Source organism: Heptranchias perlo, chromosome 27 (genome assembly GCF_035084215.1).
Source record: "Heptranchias perlo isolate sHepPer1 chromosome 27, sHepPer1.hap1, whole genome shotgun sequence".
NCBI lineage: Eukaryota > Metazoa > Chordata > Chondrichthyes > Hexanchiformes > Hexanchidae > Heptranchias > Heptranchias perlo.
In genome coordinates, this window is record NC_090351.1 from 8,288,501 (window position 1) to 8,312,975 (window position 24,475).

At 44.8% G+C, this 24,475-nt stretch overlaps 1 protein-coding gene across 2 annotated transcripts in view; it reads left to right on the plus strand.

Annotated features, from left to right (window-relative positions):
- Positions 1-11,148, plus strand: part of rpl10a (ribosomal protein L10a) — a 142,407-nt gene extending 131,259 nt beyond the window's left edge. The window contains exons 1-6 of one of the 2 annotated variants that reach the window (XM_068007275.1): positions 4,483-4,508; positions 7,092-7,166; positions 7,921-8,001; positions 8,357-8,505; positions 9,938-10,110; positions 10,931-11,148. In XM_068007275.1, coding sequence (XP_067863376.1) covers positions 4,504-4,508; positions 7,092-7,166; positions 7,921-8,001; positions 8,357-8,505; positions 9,938-10,110; positions 10,931-11,101 — 654 coding nt within the window. In that variant the 5' untranslated portion in view covers positions 4,483-4,503 and the 3' untranslated portion in view covers positions 11,102-11,148. Of the gene's footprint in view, positions 1-4,482; positions 4,509-7,089; positions 7,167-7,920; positions 8,002-8,356; positions 8,506-9,937; positions 10,111-10,930 lie in introns of those variants that run through there. The other variant, XM_068007276.1, reaches the window with a different exon arrangement.
- Positions 11,149-24,475: the final 13,327 nt, after the last annotated feature.

Sequence of the window (24,475 nt, forward strand, 5' to 3'; positions counted from 1 at the left end):
TTTCTCATTCACCTTCTACTTTAGAAGTTTTTCTTTGTATCTTTCCTGTTCCTTCTAACCATCACACTTAGGTATTTTCACAGCGTGTCCCTTTTAATTACCTCACCGAGATGATCTTTGTATATCAATCAACCAGTTCTCACCTCTTTTTAGTTTTTCAAAGATCTGTTGGCTGCCATTCAACTCATTAACTACTTCTCTGTGACAGGAGTCACCGTTCCAGACAACAACAACTTGCATTTATTTAGCGCCTTTAAGGCAGTAAAACATCTCAAGGCGCTTCACAGGAGCAAAATCAGACAAAAATTGACACCGAGCCAAAGAGGGAGACATTAGGACAGGTGACCAAAAGCTTGATGTTGGGCGAAGGAAGTGGGGGATACACAAGAGGCAAGAATTGGAGGAGCGCAGAGATCTCGGAGGGTTGTAGGGACTGGAGGAGTTTACAGAGATAGGGAGGGGTGAGGCCGTGGAGGGATTTGAACATGAGGATGAGAATTTTAAAATCGAGGCGTTGCCGGACCGGGAGCCAATGTAGGTCAGCGGGTACAAGGGTGATGGGTGAATGGGACATGGTGTGAGTTAGGGTACGGGGCAGCAGAGTTTTGGATGAGCTCAAGTTTGCGAAGGGTGCAAGATGGGAGGCCGGCCAGGAGAGCATTGGAATTGTCGAGTCTGGATGTAACAAAAGTATGGATGAGGGTTTCAGCAGCAGGTGAGCTGAGGCAGGGGCGGAGATGGGCGATGTTATTGTCTTGGTGATGGAGAGGATATGGGTTCAGAAGCTCAGCTTATTTAGGATGCCCATGTTGCAAACAGTCTGGTTCAGCCTGAGGTAGTGGCCAAGGAATGGGATGCAATTAGTGGCGAGGGAAAGGAGTTTGTGGCTTGACCGAAGACAAAGGCTTCTCAACGTCTATCTGTTGTTCTCTTCCCTTCATTTTGTTCTGTTCTATTGAAGGAATGCGCTTATCTTCCAGTTTCCACTTCTGACAAAGGGTTTACACCTGAAACACTAACCTGTCTCCTTCGGATACTAACAGGCCTGCTGTGTACTTCCAGTCGTTTTTTAAAAAAAAAACTCAGCATATGCAGCTGTTTCTCACTGAACATCTGCAGTGGACAATGCTGGAACAGGCCGAAAGGCTGAAGGCTGCCATTTTTTGATGGCACCACTCCTATTATTTGCAAAGGGAAATTCTCCCTATTCTAATATGGAGCAATTCAAGATTCCCAAAGATTTACAGCATCTCAGAACCCAAAATCAGCAATAACACAATCAGCCATTTTATTGAGCAGTTTCCAGTGGTCCCTTTAAGAATCACTGGTCAATGCCTGGTACAAATAGGTGCAGCTCCGCTCGCTTGTACCTGTAAATTGCAATTAGGAGCATACAAACAAGAGAAGGCCATTCAGCCCCTCGAGCCTGTTCTGTCATTCAATTAGATCATGGCTGATCTGTATCTTAACATCTACCCACCTTGGTTCCATATCCCTTAATACCCTTGCCTAACAAAAATCTATTAATCTCAGTTTTGAAATTCTCAGTTGACCCCCAGCCTCAGCAGCTTTTTTGGGGGGAGAGAGTTCCAGATTTTCACTGCCCTTTGTGTGAAGAAGTGCTTCCTGACATCACCCCTGAACGGCCTAGCTCTAATTTTAAGGCATTGTTCTGGACTCTCCCACCAGAGGAAATAGTTTCTCTCTATCCACCTGACCAAATCCTTTAATCATCTTAAACACCTCAATTGGATCACCCCTTAATCTCAAGGGAATATAAGACTAGTCTATGCAACCTGTCCTCATAATTTAACCCTTTTAGTCCCGGTATCATTCTGGTGAATCTGCGCTGCATCCCCTCCAAGGCCAATATATCTTTCCTGAGGTGCGGTGCCCAGAACTGTACACAATACTCCAGATAGAGTCTAACCAGAGCTTTATAGAACTATAACATAACCTCCACCTCTTTGAATTCCAGCCCTCTTGAGATAAATGCCAACATTCCATTAGCCTTTTAAATTATTTTTTGTTTCTATCCACTAGCTTTTACTGATTTCTGTACTTTGACCCTTAAATCTCTCTGCTCCTCCATTGTTCCTAGCTTCTCACCATTTAGAAAATACTCTGATCTATCTTTCTTAGGTCCAAAGTGGATGACCTCACCACTTTCCCACGTTGAACTCCATTTGCCACAGTTTTGCCCACTCACTTAATCTACCAATGTCCCTTTGCAACTTTCTGTTCCCATCTACCCTATTTACTGTGATACCTAACTTAGTGTCAGCAGCAAACTTGGATATACAGCTCTCTGTTCCTTCGTCTAAGTCATTTATAAATATAGTGAAAAGCTGTGGCCCCAGTACAGAGCCCTGGGTGTCACCACTAGTCATATCCTGCCAATTTGAGTACATACCCATTGTCCCTACTCTCTGTTTCATATCTTCTAACCAATTCCCTACCCACAGGTTGCTTCCAATTCCACGCGCTCTCATTTTTGTTAATAGTCTCTTACGTGGAACCTTATCGAATGCCTTCTGGAAGTTCATGTAAATAACGTCCATAGTCACTCCCTTATCTACCACGTTAGTTGCCTCTTCAAAAAATTCAACTAGGTTTGTTAGATATAACTTTACAAATCCATGTTGGTTCTCTCTGATCTAACGAGATGGAGAGATTCTAACATGAGAGAGACAAATGAGAGAGAGACTAATGAGAGAGAAGGCAGCCAGGCAATTTGTTTCCTCATTCTAATTTGATTTCTTTAAAAAAACAAATAGGTTGAATTTTGAAAGCAAAGAAAGCACCTTTGAGGGAAAAAGATAGGAGTGGAGGGTAGGAAGGGGACAGGAAGGAAAGAGGCTGAGGCTAAGGGCACCTCTGGTCTCTCACCACACACCTTTGGTAGGAGCAAGTAACAGTAGGGTTAAGAATGAGGCAAGTGGCAGTGGAGCAAGAGGGAGGGTAGAATACAAGGGTTGGTGGGTAGATCACAGGGGTAGGGGTAGTGATGGGAGTGAGGGGGTGGTAGAAAGGGTAATGGTTAGTGGAAGGATGAAGGAGTTCAGGACGTGATGGGAGTGAGATGGAGGGAAACATGAGCAATTGTGCAAGGGGATGGGCAGAGAGCTGCACACCAAATGATGCCTTCAGCCATTGGTGGCTCATCCCCGGCTCAGCCAACTCATTAAGGATCTTTCCTTTTCCGTAAGGTCAGAACTGGGGCTCTTCATTGATGATTCTACAGGGTTATGCTCCATTCACGACCAGTCTGATAATAGATCAGCCTATGCCAGCCTATAGCAGAACTAGATTTGGACTGACAAGCGGCAGCTACACTAGAGGCTTCCTTTTGGAAATTTTCTATGTGACTTTTAGATTCAGTGGTGGACCGGGCTGTGGACCCATTACTCGAGTGCATTGTCATGACCGTTAAACCAACACCATGAGGCCCCGATATCTATGAGTATCTAAGAAGGTTTATTAAGCACAAGCCAGCATGAAAGATTGCACAATAAATAAGCAGTTGACGAGATACACTTACAATCAAGACGTCTGAAGTAGATATAGAGAACTGCCCAGTGACTGAACAGAGGGAGCCATTAACAATGTCAACGAGCATTGGGACCAGGTGGTTGAGTAGAATGGAGCTTGGTTGACAGAGGACCTAGGAGGCAGGAGATGGGTCTCATAGGAGCGAACAGTGTTGGAGAGATGAGAGACAAGCAGCAAATTGATGATGAGGGGGGTGACAGGGTTAGGATGATTGAAGATGATATGCAGCAGAGGGTGGAGGTGGCATCTGCACGGATAGTCACAATCTTTGAGACAAAGAAATCCACGAGCCCCTTGAATTTGGCCATAAGGGTGGAAGAGTGAGGTGGTTTGTGGAGGCAGTTTCTCATAGTCTCTTATAGTGAGATACAGAGAAAAAAGGTTCAATTTTTTAAAATCAATAATTAGCACTGGGATTAAAAGTTCTGAAGTGTCCATTTTAACAGGGCTGTAAACATTAAGGAAATAAAAGAGATAAGACTTAAAATCAGTAGTTGAAAGATAAATTGGAAAACCAAAACTACATATAAAACCGTGTTTGTTAAGACTAACTTATTTGAAAACAGGTTATATTTTATATATGAATGATTCACCCCCAGTCACTCTGCAGCATTACTTTAACACGTTTAAAACTTTCAGCCACCCCGGCTCTTCCGATGAGGTGATAATTTCCGGCGGAACGGAATATCTGCTGCACAAATAAAGGGGCGGGGCGTGGTGGTGAGGAACATTTTGGAATTTACACCGGGCAATAATTTTGTAATCAAACATTCTCTTCATTTTAAAATTAGAAATAAATTTGAACCGCGCCATTTTAATTTTCATCAAGATCGGAAAATAAATAATTACAAGCCCGTCACCGTCATTATCGCGAGATTCTGCGCGGGCGGGACGGGTATAAAATGCGTCACTTCCGCGGCGCGGATCTCTTTTTCCGGCGTTGGTGAGAAGATGAGGTGAGGAGGCCTCGGGCCTAGGGGAGGAATCCAGCGCCATCCGCCGCGGGAATCGGTGTTATCGGCTCGCCGGGACACTCACACCACCCTGAAAGACAACCGAGACCGGGCGGGGGTGTGGGGATTGGGGATGGGCCGAGTCCCCGCCGGTAAAGCGGGATCGGGTTTAACCGGCAGCTCACGTGACTGCGGCCCTGGGAGTCACGTGTGCCCGGGGTCCGCGCGTGTGTGTCGGGGCCGCGCTCCCCCCGTGCCCGGGGTCCGTGCGTGTGTGTCGGGGCCGCGCTCCCCCCGTGCCCGGGGTCCGTGCGTGTGTGTCGGGGCCGCGCTCCCCCCGTGCCCGGGGTCCGTGCGTGTGTGTCGGGGCCGCGCTCCCCCGTGCCCGGGGTCCGTGCGTGTGTGTCGGGGCCGCGCTCCCCCCGTGCCCGGGGTCCGTGTGTGTCGGGGCCGCGCTCCCCCGTGCCCGGGGTCCGTGTGTGTGTGTCGGGGCCGCGCTCCCCCGTGCCCGGGGTCCGTGTGTGTGTGTCGGGGCCGCGCTCCCCCCGTGCCCGGGGTCCGTGTGTGTCGGGGCCGCGCTCCCCCCGTGCCCGGGGTCCGTGTGTGTCGGGGCCGCGCTCCCCCGTGCCCGCGTGTGTGTGTGTCGGGGCCGCGCTCCCCCGTGCCTGTGTGTGTGTGTGTGTGTGGCGGGGCCGCGCTCTGGGTGCCCGGGGTCCGTGTGTGTGTGGCGGGGCCGCGCTCTGGGTGCCCGGGGTCCGTGTGTGTGTGGCGGGGCCGCGCTCCGGGTGCCCGGGGACAGTGGGTCCAGGCGAGGCGGGCTGTCTTGAGCTGTCACACGGGGACAGGGGTGAGGGTGACTGAGGCTCAGGCATGGCAGGGTGAGCACAGGCCTTTCTGTCCCGTTCTGCCCGTATTTTTCACACGAAGGGTGGTGAAAATCTGGAGCTCACTCCCCCGCCCACCCAACATAAAGGCTGGGGGTACAACACGTACAGCACTGGCTCATTTCAATCCCGAGAGGTGTGCGGTAATGCATTTGCGTTGGGCAAACTAGGCAAGGGAATACACAATAAATGGGAGGGTACTGAGAGGTGTAGCGGGACCTTGGAGTGCATGTCCACAGATCCCTGAAGACAGGTAGATAAGGTGGTTAAGAAGGCATAAGGGATACTTTCCTTTATTAGCTGAGGCATAGAATATAAGAGCAGGGAGGTTATGCCAGAACTGTGTAAAACACTAGTTAGGCCCCAGCTTGAGTACTGTGCACAGCTCTGGTCACCGCATTACAAGAAGGATGTAATTGCATTAGACAGGAGAGATTTATGAGGATGTTGCCAAGACTGGAGAATTTTAGCTATTGAGGAAAGATTGGATAGGCTGGGGTTGTTTTTTTTGGAACAAAGGAGGCTGAAGGGAGATTTAATTGAGTTGTATAAAATTATGTTGGGATTAGATGGGTCCTTTCTATCCATTTTTTTGAATTTGTTCATGAGATGTGGGCATTGCAGGCAAGGCCAGCATTTATCGCCCATCCCTAATTGCCCTTGAGAAGGTGGTGAACCGCTGTAGTCCGTGTGGTGAAGGTTCTCCCACAGTGCTGTTAGGAAGGGAATTCCAGGATTTTGACCCAGCGATGATGAAGGAACGGTGATATATTTCCAAGTCGGGATGGTGTGTGACATGGAGGGGAACGTGCAGGTGGTGTTGTTCCCATGTACCTGCTGCTCTTGTCCTTCTAGGTGGTAGAGGTAGTGGGTTTGGGAGGTGCTGTCGAAGAAGCCTTGACGAATTGCTGCAGTGCATCCTGTGGATGGTACACACTGCAGCCACTGTGCGCCGGTGGTGAAGGGAGTGAATGTTTAGGGTGGTTGATGGGGTGCCAATCAAGTGGGCTGCTTTGTCCTGGATGGTGTCGAGCTTGTGGTGTTGGAGCTGCACTCATCCAGGCAAGTGGAGAGTATTCCATCACACTCCTGACTTGTGCCTTGTTAGATGGTGGAAAGGCTTTGGGGAGTCAGGAGGTGAGTCACTTGCTGCAGAATACCCAGCCTCTGACCTGCTCTTGCAGCCACAGTATTTATATGGCTGGTCCAGTTAAGTTTCTGGTCAATGGTGACCCGCAGCAGAGGGGTCAGTGACCAGTGGGCATAGATTTAAAGTAATTGGTCGAAGGATTAGAGGGGAGCTGAGATTTTTTCACCGTGGGTGATGGTGTGGGTCTGGAACTCACTGCCTGAAAGGGTGGTAGAGGCAGAAACCCTCACCTCATTTAAAGCACTTGGATGTTCACTTGAAATGCCGTAACCTACAGGATTATGGACCAAGTGCTGGAAAGCGGGATTAAGCTGGACAGCTTTTTCGGCTGGCATGTACATGATGGGCCGAATGTCCGCCTCCTATACCATAAATTTCTGATTTCTTGACCCAACCGATAAAGCCTGGTGCACAGCACTGACTTCTCTCTCTTCCCCCCCCCCCCCCCCCCCCAAAATTCCCCCAGTGAAATTGCTGAGCTTATTTTGGGGGATTGGATAGATGAATTTGTTGCTTGAGAATTTAATTGGTGTTTTTCTTTGTGTAATGCAGCAGCAAAGTCTCTCGAGATACCCTGTATGAAGCTGTCCGGGAGGTCCTTCAGGGATCCCAACAGAAGCTTCGCAAGTAAGTCGTGTCATCCTCTTATGTAGACGTGTAATGTGTGTTGATGCAACATGGGCAATCATGGTGCTGTTTGGATGGGAAAAGGCTGAGTGTATCTGGTATAAGTAGACCAGGCAATGTGCTTCACAAACAGTCTATCATGAAACATTTTGGAAGTGGTGTGTGGTTGAGTGTTTCTCAAATTAATACCAATATCCTGATTACTAAGTACACATTTCAATCTTCGGTCAGATTTTTATGCAAAATGATTTTCTGTGGTGGAAATATTTTGGAGGCAATTTGCAAGTATTCCTTTTCTGAAAGGTATTTACACGGGTGGGCTCTGGCTCCTGGTTATTGTGCAAACAGCTTGTGTGCGCTGTTTCTGTGCTGGAGGGTTTCTCAAACAGGAAGCTTATTGATTTCCATTCTTGTGATTTCCTCCTAGTTTTGTGCATGTGCGAATGGTCAACTAAATGTCAGAGCCCAGAACCAACCAGGAGTTCTATTTACACCTCAGCCAGTCAACTTTACTAATTGCAAATCTGATGACTGGTGCACGTGACCTTGCGTTCATGCGATTCCAGTCCATACTTTGCAGCTGAGTCTTAATAGCTTCACGGCAACTTGGGATGGCCAATAGATACTAACATGTCACATCGCAAGAACAAATAACGCTAAAAGCCTGTAGTAACCATGGAGGTTTGAATGTATTTATGGTAGGCTGATGTTATGCTTGTTCTGTACAACTGACAGGAAATATCTTTCTGTTTAGGTTCCTGGAGACTGTGGAGCTGCAGATCAGTCTGAAGAACTATGACCCTCAGAAGGATAAGCGTTTCTCTGGCACTGTCAGGTTCGACTTCTTGTTGCTTAACCCAGTTCTCAGTGCACAAGCTGTAGAATAGGAATTGGATTAGCCTGTTTAAATAAATGTTATTTCTGCACAGCTTGTAGTACTGATAAACGTGGGTAGTCCAGCTCTGTATTGGGTTTGGACGGACCCCTACCCTGGGTCTTAAAACATGAGGGGAGGCAAGGTGAGGCAATATTGCCGATCCTGCCGACCATTTGTAAGGAGTAAGTTGCTGGTGGATAAGGCACTTGAGAAGCCAGCAGCGAGGGTAAGGCGTTTACAAAAGTTTTCCCGGAATGATCTCTTTGTTCCAGCCGACTTCTCGGCCTCTGACTCTCTGCCGTTGTGTATCTAGGCTAAAGAGCGCCCCTCGGCCCAAGTTTTCCATCTGCGTGCTGGGAGACCAGCAGCACTGTGATGAGGCGAAGGCTGCTGATATCCCTCACATGGACATCGAGGCTCTGAAGAAGCTGAACAAAAATAAGAAGATGGTCAAGAAACTTGGTGAGTTTGAGAGTGTTTATACCGGCACGGTCTGCGGCTGCAGGTAATCTCTCGCATCTCTTTAGGGAGTTGAAACATCCCTGAAGTACTCAGAATGGTCGTCACTTGTAGGAATTGGTGATACTGGGTTTGCCCCTGCTTTCTTTAAACTTGGCTCGAAGTCGTTCCGTATTGAGTAATCTGCACTAAAGTCTTCGTGGCAGAACAGAGGGAACTTTATTAATATTTGGATTCTGACGAGAGTACATTCTGATAGAGGCAATTTTAATGGTGTATATTTATGAAGCCATTGCACATTTTGATTGTTACTTACTGGAGGAGTGCATTGTTAAATCCAAATTTCATGGTATGAATGCTTGCGTGGGAAGCAATGCAGATCATCAGGGTTGAAACAGCTCGTTTGGTCTTGGTTTTTAGGGATTAGTTAAGCCTTCAGATGGTTGGAGGAGACCATTTAAACCAGTGGCCACTGGTGTTGGGGTTGTTGCCCTTCATGGACAATAGGTGGATTTATGTTTGCAAGAAGGGGGTTCCTGACTGCTTGGTATTCTCTTCCCCCCCCCCCCCCCCCCCACAAAATCCCTTCCAAGCAGAGGCCAAACATCACCTGCTTTGATTGGCATATGTTCCATGTATTGCAGCCATGTGCATGTTGTGGAAAGGGCTGCACCTGGTCACAGATGTCAAGTATTGGTCTACTTGTGGTGGACCTTCCTATCCAGGAGGCAGGCCCAGCAAGTGCTGAGCTAGGTCATCTGGGATTGTAAGATTGGTCCTAGTAGTCTGACCACAGCCTACAAAATGACTATCCTGCATCTAATCTGTAGCTACTGAGTGGTAATGTCAACTGCAAGGAACACCCAGTCTGCTCTTAAAAAAAAATGGACCTGGATACACTGGGTAGAATTATTTTTTCTTCAGTCATTCTAAACTATATTGATGTGGCTCTTGGGAGGGGGAGGGGTTGAATTTCACACAATCCATGACTCAGCTGAAATCCTTTGCTGAAATTGAGTACCTAATTCCCTGGAGCTGGTGACTTGTATGTTTAACCTGGCAGAGTTTGATGTAGGAGATAGATTGGAAAAAGACCCAGTTCCCAACCCAGATGCTCCTAAACACAAAAAGGCTCAGTGAGATGTTTAGTTTTTAATCAGTGCCCTAAATCTATAGTTTAAGAATGACAGTGTTGCTGCTCCATGCAGCTGTCTATCTACGCAACAGGGATAAAAAAATGGAATACAAACTAAATGCATAGCAGATCTTTTAGCTCAAGTTCTGACAAAATGTCTACAGCCCATCTCTTCAGATGCTGTGCATTATTTCTGTTTGCAGAGCAGTGTCATTTGATCAAAGCACTGGTGATGGTTGTACACAGTTGGTACATCTATGTAGATGAACACTGTTTGATTCAGAATACTTTCCTTTGCAGCAAAGAAGTACGATGCTTTCCTTGCCTCAGAGTCCCTTATTAAGCAGATTCCTCGTATTCTGGGTCCTGGTCTGAACAAGGCTGGTAAATTCCCCTCCCTCCTCACTCACAATGAGAACATGATAACCAAAGTGGATGAAGTCAAATCAACCATCAAGTTCCAGATGAAAAAGGTGTGTATTAAATCTTGGCAGTTGTTGAAATCAAGTTGCTTGCACATAACTTAGTGGAAACAGTCATAGGAATCTCAACTGATCAGGATTCAAATCACTACCTGGGCTTCTAATGAGGGATTAACAACATTGAAAGAAGTTTCAGCTGATGGCTGTGAATGATCCATACAGACTAAGACGACCTTGGGTTTCATTGCTATAGAAAATGTGAACTGTATATATTAGGTTTTACTGGTAACGAATTGGAACGCCCAATAACAGTAAATGTACTGGTGAGTAGTCCCGAGTCTGTGAATTAGCTGATCTCGGGGGTTGCGGTTCACGCTACTGGAATTTGTGGATGTTGTGGAGAGGTTGAACGTGGCTATGGTGGATCCCTTTATCAGATTGGATGCCAGTGCTGTTCACAGACGAAGAATGGGTTTGAGCTTGATGGAGGGTTGTAAGTGGCAATGGAACAGCCCCAAGGTTGAGTCAATGCCTTCAGCAGAGATTGGGGGGGAGGAATATTTCTGAAATGGAAGCAATGATGTGGAGTTTGGGGACTTCACTGAGACTTAATGCTAACTAGTTTCCCAACTTAGAGAACTGAATTGGATTTTATAACTTCATATTGATGGTGTGCTGTCTGCAGCAAATATGCAGTGCACCAGTTGAGAGCACTTTTCCAGTGTAAAGGGGTAATGACCGTTTGCCTGGACTTTATCTTCAATATTAAAAACACCTTCAGTGGGGCTGAGTGGGTGTCTTGGGAATTGAGCAGTCCCTGTCAGGTGTTTGAAGTGCAGATGTGGAGTTTGACTGTCTTTGTTTTCTCCAGGTGCTGTGCCTGGCAGTTGCAGTGGGCCACATTAAAATGACTGAAGAGGAACTGGTCTACAACATTCACTTGGCCATCAACTTCTTGGTGTCACTGCTGAAGAAAAACTGGCAGAACGTGCGTGCCCTATACATCAAGAGCAGTATGGGCAAGCCTCAGCGCCTCTACTGAGTGCTCCGTGCTGTTATGTACATTTTAAAATAAAATATTTTGCAGCATTTGGTGTCTTGCTATTCAGTTGACAGAAACCAATTTATAAATTTCTGTTAGCAGCCATGAAGCTTAAGATTTTAATTTCAATGTCCAGACTGAGCTCTTGTCCTGCATGTATAGGCTGTGGCCCAGGGTGCTGTGTGACCTGAGAGCCCAGACTCCTTGGCCTGCAATACTAGACTCAAAACAGGTAAATCTAAGTGAAATAAGTGCAAATGGAAAACAAATTTAGGTATTGAGTCAAACCGTGACCAGCTTCAGCAGGTGCTTGATCAGAACGGAGATTTCCACTCCCCAGCTGGGGGAGCTGAAGCCAGTTGCAGCACCTCTGGATGAGATTGGTGTGTGTAGTTCAAGGATCAAACCTGGCACCTTCCAGGTCTGGCTCAATCCTACATGTAGAGCACATGCTCTAGGAGAGCCTAGTCCTCATGACCATGAAGTTAGAACCTGAAATAAAATGATGTATGTCACAGGGAATATGCTACAAGAGCAAATCTAGCAGAATGGATGGAAAGGCTGTATTCATGTCCCATCCTTAATTGCCTTGAAGCCAATAGTTGGCCTTGGATTGCTAGGCTACTTGAGGGCATTGAGTCAACCGTATGGTGTGACTGGAGTTACATGTAGGTGTGACAGATGCCCTTCCCTAAGCAGTTGTGTGACAAAAGCAAAATGCTGGAGATGCCAGAAATCATGTGAAATAACAAAATGCTGAAAACGCTCAGCAGGTCAGGCAAGCATCTGGAGATAAAAGTTTCAGGTCGATGTCTCCATGTGTTTTGTGACAATCTGGTAGCTGTCAAGTCATATTTATTGACAAACAGAAATGAGGGATTAGTTAACAGGCATTCAGATTGGAGATGGGTATGAAGTGGTACAGCTGAGGGGTCACTACCAGTTATTTAGTACACAGCCAGGTTCTTTCTGTTCTGAGCTGATCTCAACTTTGGTGGTGTCTGAGGTGCTACAGTTCCTGGGCATGAGGGCAAAAGCAACCAGGCGTTCCCACCTCTAGCTGACCAGTGACTCCTGCCTGTAGATGTTCAATGAGGGTAGAATTTGGCTTTTCTGTAAACTCAGCTCCTAAAAACTGTTGACTGCTTATTGGATTTCTTAACCTTGGTTCTAAGGAGGGTTAAACAGTCATTAGCTAGTTTACATTTTTATGGATAGTAGCATGAGATCGACTCGGATTGTCATAGTTAAAAAGTTGGGCTGCTGGCTGCCTGTGAAGTGTTCCCATTTTTCTTGCCCCCTTTCAGGAACTGGTCAGCAGAGACCAAGGAGAGGGCTGGCTGAGAATTTTTTAAAAAACTAACAGGCGCTGCTGCTCAGGTATTGCATTGTGAGGACCCCTAAGTTAAATGGAAGTTGTTGGTTTGCGTTGCTCAGTGGGTGTGATGTCTCCTAGCACACCAGATGCTTTCCAATCACAGTGCATCGAATGCAGAGTAGGCCTTGGGCCTCTGCAGCTGATGTGTCCCTAGTGCCTGAAGCATTGTGGCACTTAAGGGGCATGCTGTCATATCAACTGTAGTAACTCCTGTTTCCCATGATCATGCCATCAGCACTGTTTAAACAGTAAATCTAATTGGTGAGCAGAACAATGTGAATAAAAAAGATGTGAAAGCTGATTGTGGTTGTTTTCTAAATAATTGTAAGCAATTTTACAACAAGTTATAGTCCAACAATTTTATTTGAAATTCACAAGCTTTCAGAGGCTTCCTCCTTCCTCAGGTGAATGTTGTGGAAATGTTTTCTAAATAGGTCTTGATGGTGAGAACCTGTTATAAGGAAGCTCAGCAGTGCTCTATGCTGGTAAGCTGTGTGGTTATAGCTGGTTCAATGAACAGCAGCACCCTTGCATGTATGAGAGAAAGAAAGACTTGCATTTACATAGTGCCTTTCATGACTGCTAGATGTCCCAAAGCAGTTTACAGCCAATGAAGTACTTGAGTTCCTCAGCTGGGCTCTTGCAAACCTGAATCCAATTTCTCTTGGCTTAAGTGGTTTGCTTTTGGAGTTTTAAGCATTGTTATGGGTTTTCTTGTGTCTTGACACCCAGCTGTCCAAAAAAAAGCCTTAAGGGTTGCTAACAGGTGCAGTGATAGCATATGCCTGTTGGTGGTGCCATGAAACCTTGGAGTGAGAATGATGGAAATCATATTCCAGTGTGAGAGATGCAAATATAAACTGGGGACAATGGTTAATGTAGCTGTTAGACATGGAACTGATGTGGCATCTGATGCTTGCTAAAAGATCTGTACATGACCGTGCCTGATAGTCATGGAGTTTGTGATGCAGTGGAGATAAAACTATAGAAAATGCCACAGCGATATCAATCCTGCCCCCATCCCACTTTTTTTTTCTCCTGCAGACACTGACTGACTCATGCTGGGTGTACAGTGCCATGGGCACCTGTGACCGCCTGGCACCTCTTCATGTGGGACCCTTAATGTGTTTTGCTAGGCTTTCCGACCACAGGGACGGACCAGCCTGACTCATTTGTCACTTGATATCTGTGCAGATGTTCTTTCCAGTAGGGGTCACTGCACAGCTATTAGCTAAAATAAATCGGCAGAATGTGGGGACCTTGACTTCAAGATGGGTCTAAAGGCCAGATAAGGTTTTAATCTGTCCATTGGTTACAGTGAGATCGATACCGTGACCATGGGGTTGGAATTGACCACAGTGGGTGCTGAGCTTCCAGGAAAACTCTTCATTTACACGATCTTTGTGGTCTCCCTCGGCAGTTTTTCAGTGTTCCAGTAACAGCTCATTTGCTTGAGCACAAATAGAAGGGAAATAAAAAAAAGTGATGTGGGACAGGTGTCAGTGGCAGCCCAGTGCATTGCCTATTATGGGAAAGGACATTTAAAGCTCGTTTGGGCAGAGCCTGTGAAGCTGTGCATCATTTTGTTAAAATAATACCACAAGGAAGTGATGCAAAGATGCATTTCGAGAGGCTCACATGATTTTTCTGTTTGATATTCTCACATGAAGTGTGCCTGTTATAAACACCAGCTGCTAATTGAGCACTGAACTCCCAACCTGACGTCTTAACTCCCTTGTCATACTATGATTTCAGAGCCAATCTGACATTTGTGTTTCAAACATAGAATATAACTTCTCTTTTTTTTAACAAACATTTCTCTTGGTCTTGATAGCAGCTCCACTGTAGCTCAAATTGGGAAAAGACGAATTTCTGGTAATGGCTTGTTGAGAGTTTGAGGTTCAACTGTTAAGATGCAATATAATATACGCGGGGTTATACCCCACAACAGAAACATATGATACACACAAGTAGTATATCTGTGTAACACTAAAATGAAAACTAGCCAGTGGGGATGATTTTTTTGAATTTTCAGAATGCATTCTAAAAAAAGTTCTCTCCAGTGTAGTGTAGCTGTCGGTGAAACAGTCTCCCACTATCGTAGGTTGTGCAGCTGAATAGCCCAAATTTGGTGATGCCTCAGGCATCAGTACACCTGGACTGCTACATATTATTCTCATCCTGGGAGAACTATTAGCAGTTGTGAAAAAGGAAAGGATTTAGGAGCTGTTTGAATGATAAACTGGATTGTTCTATCCAACAACAGTGCAACAGGCTATTCCCATTAAATTCCACTTCCTTTTTCTACTTCTGACTTCAGTTCCTAACATTTCCTTTTTCTGACACCTCATGTGGAACTGTATTGCACAACTAGATGGCTGTATAATATAATGAATAAAGGCCCTGTATATATTATAGTGAATGACAGACCCTGTATATATTATAGTGAATGACAGACCCTGTATATATTATAGTGAATAATAGACATTAAGTATATTATAGTGAATGACAGGCCCTGTATATATTATAGTGAATGGCAGACACTGTATATATTATAGTGAATGGCAGACCCTGTATATATTGTAGTGAATGACAGACCCTGTATATATTATAGTGAATAATAGACATTAAATATATTATAGTGAATGGCAGACCCTGTATATATTATAGTGAATGGCAGACCTTGTATATATTATAGTGAATGGCAGACCTTGTATATATTATAGTGAATGACAGACCTTGTATATATTATAGTGAATGACAGGCCCTGTATATATTATAGTGAATGACAGACCCTGTATATATTATAGTGAATAATAGACACTGTGTAGCGAATCACAGCTCTTGTGCATTTTATAGAGATCAGTAGACCCTGTAAAGCATTTGTACACTTATAAAGCACACAGTAATTCTGAGGCTGAAGTGTGTGAAACATGGGACAGGAATTGGCTTCAAATCTGAAGACCATTAATGAAGATGTAGAGAGGAGCAGAGATGCCCAATTGAGAGGCTTGATTCGTAGCCTGATCGAGGATGATTTGCATTGCGAGTGTCCTGTGCTTTGTTAGCACTCTACATGGAACCCAGGTAGTTACAATACCTTAAATCAAAGCCTAAGGACTGTGCACTTGTGTGGTTAACCTCGGTGGAATTCCTTGGAAGACTGCCCGTATGAGAATATGCTGAAATTCATCTTTTTCTGCACTATAGCTAGTGCGACAGCAACATTAACTTTAGAGATCTTTAGAAAAGGTATTAGGACAGGAACGTTAACTGTACTGTAAGAGACTTTTAGAGAAGGTATTAGGACAGCAGCATTAACTACTGTAAGAGACCTTTAGAGAAGGTATTGGGACAGGAATGTTAACTGTATTGTAAGAGACCTTTAGAGACGGTATTGGGACAGGAACGTTAACTACTGTAAGAGACCTTTAGAGAAGGTATTGGGACAGGAATGTTAACTGTATTGTAAGAGACCTTTAGAGACGGTATTGGGACAGGAACGTTAACTGTATTGTAAGAGACCTTTAGAGACGGTATTGGGACAGGAACGTTAACTGTATTGTAAGAGACCTTTAGAGAAGGTATTGGGACAGGAACGTTAACTGTATTGTAAGAGACCTTTAGAGACGGTATTGGGACAGGAACGTTAACTGTATTGTAAGAGACCTTTAGAGACGGTATTGGGACAGGAACGTTAACTGTATTGTAAGAGACCTTTAGAGACGGTATTGGGACAGGAACGTTAACTGTATTGTAAGAGACCTTTAGAGACGGTATTGGGACAGGAACGTTAACTACTGTAAGAGACCTTTAGAGAAGGTATTGGGACAGGAATGTTAACTGTATTGTAAGAGACCTTTAGAGACGGTATTGGGACAGGAACGTTAACTGTATTGTAAGAGACCTTTAGAGACGGTATTGGGACAGGAACGTTAACTGTATTGTAAGAGACCTTTAGAGACGGTATTGGGACAGGAACGTTAACTGTATTGTAAGAGACCTTTAGAGACGGTATTGGGACAGGAACGTTAACTGTATTGTAAGAGACCTTTAGAGACGGTATTGGGACAGGAACGTTAACTGTATTGTAAGAGACCTTTAGAGACGGTATTGGGACAGGAACGTTAACTGTATTGTAAGAGACCTTTAGAGAAGGTATTGGGACAGGAACGTTAACTGTATTGTAAGAGACCTTTAGAGACGGTATTGGGACAGGAACGTTAACTGTATTGTAAGAGACCTTTAGAGACGGTATTGGGACAGGAATGTTAACTGTATTGTAAGAGACCTTTAGAGACGGTATTGGGACAGGAACGTTAACTGTATTGTAAGAGACCTTTAGAGACGGTATTGGGACAGGAACGTTAACTGTATTGTAAGAGACCTTTAGAGACGGTATTGGGACAGGAACGTTAACTGTATTGTAAGAGACCTTTAGAGAAGGTATTGGGACAGGAACGTTAACTGTATTGTAAGAGACCTTTAGAGACGGTATTGGGACAGGAACGTTAACTGTATTGTAAGAGACCTTTAGAGACGGTATTGGGACAGGAACGTTAACTACTGTAAGAGACCTTTAGAGACGGTATTGGGACAGGAACGTTAACTACTGTAAGAGACCTTTAGAGACGGTATTGGGACAGGAACGTTAACTACTGTAAGAGACCTTTAGAGACGGTATTGGGACAGGAACGTTAACTACTGTAAGAGACCTTTAGAGACGGTATTGGGACAGGAACGTTAACTGTATTGTAAGAGACCTTTAGAGACGGTATTGGGACAGGAACGTTAACTGTATTGTAAGAGACCTTTAGAGAAGGTATTGGGACAGGAACGTTAACTGTATTGTAAGAGACCTTTAGAGACGGTATTGGGACAGGAACGTTAACTGTATTGTAAGAGACCTTTAGAGAAGGTATTGGGACAGGAACGTTAACTGTATTGTAAGAGACCTTTAGAGAAGGTATTGGGACAGGAACGTTAACTGTATTGTAAGAGACCTTTAGAGACGGTATTGGGACAGGAACGTTAACTGTATTGTAAGAGACCTTTAGACACGGTATTGGGACAGGAACGTTAACTGTATTGTAAGAGACCTTTAGAGAAGGTATTGGGACAGGAACGTTAACTGTATTGTAAGAGACCTTTAGAGAAGGTATTGGGACAGGAACGTTAACTGTATTGTAAGAGACCTTTAGAGAAGGTATTGGGACAGGAACGTTAACTGTATTGTAAGAGACCTTTAGACACGGTATTGGGACAGGAACGTTAACTGTATTGTAAGAGACCTTTAGAGAAGGTATTGGGACAGGAACGTTAACTGTATTGTAAGAGACCTTTAGAGAAGGTATTGGGACAGGAACGTTAACTGTATTGTAAGAGACCTTTAGACACGGTATTGGGACAGGAACGTTAACTGTATTGTAAGAGACCTTTAGAGAAGGTATTGGGACAGGAACGTTAACTGTATTGTAAGAGACCTTTAGAGACGGTATTGGGACAGGAATGTTAACTGTATTGTAAGAGACCTTTAGAGACGGTATTGGGACAGGAACGTTAACTGTATTGTAAGAGACCTTTAGAGAAGGTATTGGGACAGGAACGTTAACTGTATTGTAAGAGACCTTTAGAGACGGTATTGGGACAGGAACGTTAACTGTATTGTAAGAGACCTTTAGAGACGGTATTGGGACAGGAACGTTAACTGTATTGTAAGAGACCTTTAGAGACGGTATTGGGACAGGAATGTTAACTGTACTGTAAGAGACCTTTAGAGACGGTATTGGGACAGGAACGTTAACTGTATTGTAAGAGACCTTTAGAGAAGGTATTGGGACAGGAACGTTAACTGTACTGTAAGAGACCTTTAGAGACGGTATTGGGACAGGAACGTTAACTGTATTGTAAGAGACCTTTAGAGACGGTATTGGGACAGGAACGTTAACTGTATTGTAAGAGACCTTTAGAGAAGGTATTGGGACAGGAACGTTAACTGTACTGTAAGAGACCTTTAGAGACGGTATTGGGACAGGAACGTTAACTGTATTGTAAGAGACCTTTAGAGACGGTATTGGGACAGGAATGTTAACTGTATTGTAAGAGACCTTTAGAGACGGTATTGGGACAGGAATGTTAACTGTACTGTAAGAGACCTTTAGAGACGGTATTGGGACAGGAATGTTAACTGTATTGTAAGAGACCTTTAGAGACGGTATTGGGACAGGAACGTTAACTGTATTGTAAGAGACCTTTAGAGACGGTATTGGGACAGGAACGTTAACTGTATTGTAAGAGACCTTTAGAGACGGTATTGGGACAGGAATGTTAACTGTATTGTAAGAGACCTTTAGAGACGGTATTGGGACAGGAACGTTAACTGTATTGTAAGAGACCTTTAGAGACGGTATTGGGACAGGAATGTTAACTGTACTGTAAGAGACCTTTAGAGACATTATTGGGACAGGAAATCTATATAATTAAAAAGAGTTGTATTCAACTGTCGCTCCTTTTGTGAAATCTGATTGGCCCATTAGGTAAAGGCAGGGATTGGCTAAGCCAAGTCCTACAGGAAGGGGATCGCAATGTGTAAAATTATAAAACCTGGGACTGGCTGAATGTGAACGCTGTCTGCCACATACGAGAAGAACAGTTATAAACAGCATATTCCATTAAGGGCTGCGATTGCTTCAAATGAAAGATTTTCTTTGTTTGCTTTTTATTAATATCCTAAACATCATGAAGGTAATGAGGGCATTTTGCTATTTCTTGTGAATTCAGAAAGCTTTTCTAAGAACACTAGGAATAGTGAACAGAGACATTCTTCCCAATGTATTTACAGTGTACCACATGTAGTGACCAAAGACAGTCTTCCCCAGGCAGAAGTGGTGGTTTGTTGGAGTGGGTACATGTTAAACAATGTCACCTGGACTACAGACAACATGTTAAGCAATATCATCTGGACTAGTAACAACATGTTAAGCAATATCATCTGGACTAGTAACAACATGTTAAACAATGTCACCTGGACTAGTGACAACATGTTAAGCAATATCACCTGGACTGGTGACAACATGTTAAGCGATATCACCTGGACTAGTAACAACTTGTTAAGCAATATCATCTGGACTAGTAACAACATGTTAAGCAATATCACCTTGACTAGTAACAACATGTTAAGCAATATCACCTGGACTAGTGACAACATGTTAAGCAATATCACCTGGACTAGTGACAACATGTTAAGCAATATCACCTGGACTAGTGACAACATGTTAAGCAATATCACTTGGACTAGTGACAACATGTTAAGCAATATCACCTGGACTAGTAACAACATGTTAAGCAATATCACCTGGACTAGTAACAACATGTTAAGCAATATCACCTTGACTAGTAACAACATGTTAAGCAATATCACCTTGACTAGTGACAACATGTTAAGCAATATCACCTGGACTAGTGACAACATGTTAAGCAATATCACCTGGACTAGTGACAGCATGTTAAGCAATATCACCTGGACTAGTGACAACATGTTAAGCAATATCACCTCGACTAGTAACAACATGTTAAACAATATCACCTGGACTAGTGACAACATGTTAAGCAATATCACCTGGACTAGTGACAACATGTTAAGCAATATCACCTGGACTAGTGACAGCATGTTAAGCAATATCACCTCGACTAGTGACAACATGTTAAGCAATATCACCTCGACTAGTAACAACATGTTAAACAATATCACCTGGACTAGTGACAACATGTTAAGCAATATCACCTGGACTAGTGACAACATGTTAAGCAATATCACCTGGACTAGTAACAACATGTGAAGCAATGTCACCTGGACTAGTGACAACATGTTAAACAATATCACCTGGACTAGTGACAACATGTTAAGCAATATCACCTCGACTAGTAACAACATGTTAAACAATATCACCTGGACTAGTGACAACATGTTAAGCAATATCACCTGGACTAGTAACAACATGTTAAGCAATATCACCTGGACTAGTAACAACATGTGAAGCAATGTCACCTGGACTAGTGACAACATGTTAAACAATATCACCTGGACTAGTGACAACATGTTAAACAATATCACCTGGACTAGTAACAACATGTTAAGCAATATCACCTGGACTAGTTACAACATGTTAAGCAATATCACCTGGACTTGTAACAACATGTTAAGCAATATCACCTGGACTAGTGACAACATGTGAAGCAATATCACCTGGACTAGTGACAACATGTGAAGCAATATCACCTGGATTTGAGGCACAGATCAGCCATGATTGGAACAGGCTCGAGGTGTTGAATAGCTTATGTCTGTTGCTATGTTCCTATGAAATGTTAAACTCTGATCATCAGAGTCTAGGTTTGCATACAGATACTTTCAGAAGAGGAGAGAAAAATTGGAGAGCGCATAAGTGCGAAATGCAGGATGAAGAAATGTCGAACTCCCTTTGCACTCTGTTTTCAAGGTTAACACTCTGTTGCTGTTTATAGTTTAAAGTAATTGGTTATCCAGTAATGGATTAGCAAGCCCTGGAACACATGTTATCCGCATGAATCTTCTCAAAGAAGCCCATGAGCTCCATTGGAAAATTCCGATTACAATTTCTGGATATCAGTAATACCTACTTTAAAGGAAAGGTGCACCTTATTTAACTCTCATCTGTGTTTCTAAATGAGAGTATAATAATATGACATTTGTATGAAAATATGTCTCAGCAGGGGTGGGGGGAGCACAAAACCATGCAGTAGCTGGCGGGGGGGGGGGGGATGACGCGCTCATTATACACCCTGTCCGATTTTCCTTTCCCTTATAGTCAATTGAAAAGAAAATCAAGCAGAGTGTTTAACAGGCGGCTGATCCGTTACCGACTAATCACAGCTGTTTGGGATTGACCAAGGAGCAATACCTTAGGAGGCTTTGGACTAGAATTGGGCCATGTAGCGCCCGTTGTTTCGGAGCTATGCAGTCTCCCGGAGTGCCAAGATGGCGTCTTGGAAGCACACGGACATTTCTAGTGTGACTTGCGCGGGACGCCATCTTGGTAAAGGTATTAGCGCAGATACAGTGACCGAATGCTGGCAGCTTGTAAAGTAGGGAGAAAATGTGTACAATCAGTGTGCAACGTTGATTTAAAGTGATAGACACCATTTTTGAACTTAACGCTCCACTCAACGCACAGTCTTAACCATGCACACCAGAACATGTCTTAGAGTGCCTGGAGGACCAAAGGAAGGTGACTACTTTACGTCACAATGTTCGTGACTCCGGGAATTACAGACACATACACACAATTTCAGATCAACCGTTAACATTTTTATTTCTCTAACTCGAGTTGGATAAACACAATTTTAGCACAACAGACACGGAGTAAATTAAGGGTTCCCGTTTATGCTCCCCAGATTCAAGTACTGGTCAGGCTTACCTTGCCCTGGGTGCCTCAACTTGGTGACCAACCATGGACTCGTTCTTGACTGCAGTGCCCAGATCTCTCACTACCCTCATATTTATGTCCTGAATTATCATGGCTGCAACATGATGATCAATTGTGTGCTAATCTCACTTGATCAGTTTAGTCAGTGGGCCTCATGACCCATCTTCTCATTAACAGTCAGCCTGGCAACAGTTTCCCAATTTAATATAGTGGCCATTCCACGTGTTAATCCAACACAATGGCCATCTTATATGTCCCCCTCACATGCCTTTACTGACTGAAAGTAAGAGAAGGCATGTTCATTGGCAACTGGGCAGCGCAAATAAAATCTCCCTCTCGCGTTACAATTTATTTTCTCTCGCAGAGTACAGTAATTGCACCATTTCCATCTGGCCCTGGGTAGCCCGCAGGCTTCTCGCCAGGCACCAAACGTAACAGCAATACATCAGCATTATAAGGACAAAACAAGACTGTACAACTAACAATATCACTGGTGTTAGACGTAGCCAGGGATTTTGGGACAGGTTGTAAGTTGCCTCATACCAGGGTCCCGCTCCTAGTTCCTCATCTATCTGACTAGCTCTATCCTGTTGCACGGTTACCAGATATTTCTGCGTTGCAAGATTTGCTTCAGATTTCGAGTGGAGGAATTGGGTGCCGGAAGGTGTGGGCTGCCTCAATGGCTGCAGTGATTCTTTTGATTTTTACTCGGAGGGCGGTGGGATTGTGTTGGTGCGTCCGATAGTACTGACCCTCCCCAATGATGGTTTTCTCAGTGGGGTGGAAGCAGAGGTTAGAGGTTGTGAACACGCATATCTTTAATCCATGTTTATACGTTTTTCGATTGGTTACTCCATAGATTGTGCCATTGGGGGCATATACCACCCTATGATTCGGGTGGCCCCATTTTTCAACACTCATGGAACAGGCCGGGTGATCGTCCTTGTTTAAGGTGAATCCACATCCCGGTTCCCCTGGTTCGGTTACATCACAGGAGCAAACCAATGCTCCTCCAATCGGGTGGCAACATTCAGTGTTAGGTGCCTTCCAAGTTACGACTCTCCTTATCAAGGTCAGGGCTAGTTTAATATGATCCGAATGTACATCGCCCTCTAATACTCCCACCGAGGACACTGTAAATAGTTCCCATTCCTGTGACTTCTCCAATTTGGGCAACTGGAGGGCTGCCCCAATGAAGAGTCCGGGACTGTTATCCATGTGATTGCTACTAGGGCACGGTCCTCGGGCCACCATCGCCCTCCCGTATCCACGTATCTTACACAGAGGAGGAGAGTCAATTCCAGGGTACATTGGAGAGACCCACCTGCGGAGTTGGTCATCAGACACCCAGAAGGGGACCCTCCCCTGTTCTATGTCTTGTAGACCCTCCTGTACTTGTGTCAGGAAGAAATTTCCATACACCGTGCACGCTATCGCCTTAGCTTGACTATCTGATTCCTCATTTTCCGAAATAACGTCGTTAACCTTTTCCTGAGTTTTTCTGAGTGCCGTCACGACCTCATTAATTGACTGGAGCGTTATGGTGTGCTCACTTAGAGACTGCGTTTGTTCCTCATTCATATCTTTCAGCAAGCTGTGCAATGCTTTGTGCATAGCCTGATCGTCCTCCCAAAAATCCTCTATGTCCCAAGAATTCATAGCTGCGGTTCCCAGGGCTGCTCCTATCCCCATCCATTCCATGAGGTCTCTCTTTCTATGCATACCCCTCTACGATACAGTTATATTCCCCTTGCTGGAGCTATTCTGCCCCTCCTGTTCAGGCACCTCTACCAATTCTTCTCTCCTGGTGGCCACTCATCTCCCCGCTCTCTTCCTGCAATGCGTTTATAAAAATTCTCAATTGTTTGGTCAAACAGCATCTGGATTAGTCGTCGGTACCTCTGCTTACATAACTGTTCCGGAATGTTTAGAGCCGATTGGCTCGTTCCTCAGGAGGTTTGTGAGTTAATTAGGTGAAAACCGAAGTAGCTTTCTCCTTTTTCGTTTATTTGCCCCATATCATGCGGGGTCCATACTCTTATACCATGGGGGGTACATACCCCTACACCGTGGGGGGGGGGGGTGTCCATACCCCTATACCGTTGTGGGGGGGTGTCCATACCCCTATACCGTGGGGGGGTCCATACCCCTATACCGTGGGGGGGGGTCCATACCCCTATACCGTGGGGGGGGGTCCATACCCCTATACCGTGGGGGGGGGTCCATACCCCTATACCGTGGGGGTGGTCCATACCCCTATACCGTGGGGGGAGGTCTATACCCCTATACCATGGGGGGGTCCACACCCCTATACCGGGGGTCCATACCCCTATACCGTGGGGGGTCCATACCCCTATACCCTGCAGGGTTCATACCCCTATACCCTGCAGGGTTCATACCCCTATACCGTAGGGTGGTCCAGACCCCTATACCATGCGGGGTCCATACCCCTAAACAGTGGGGGGGTCATAACCTATACCGTGGAGGGGGGGTCCATAAGCCATACCATGAGGGGTTCATTCCCCTATACCGTGT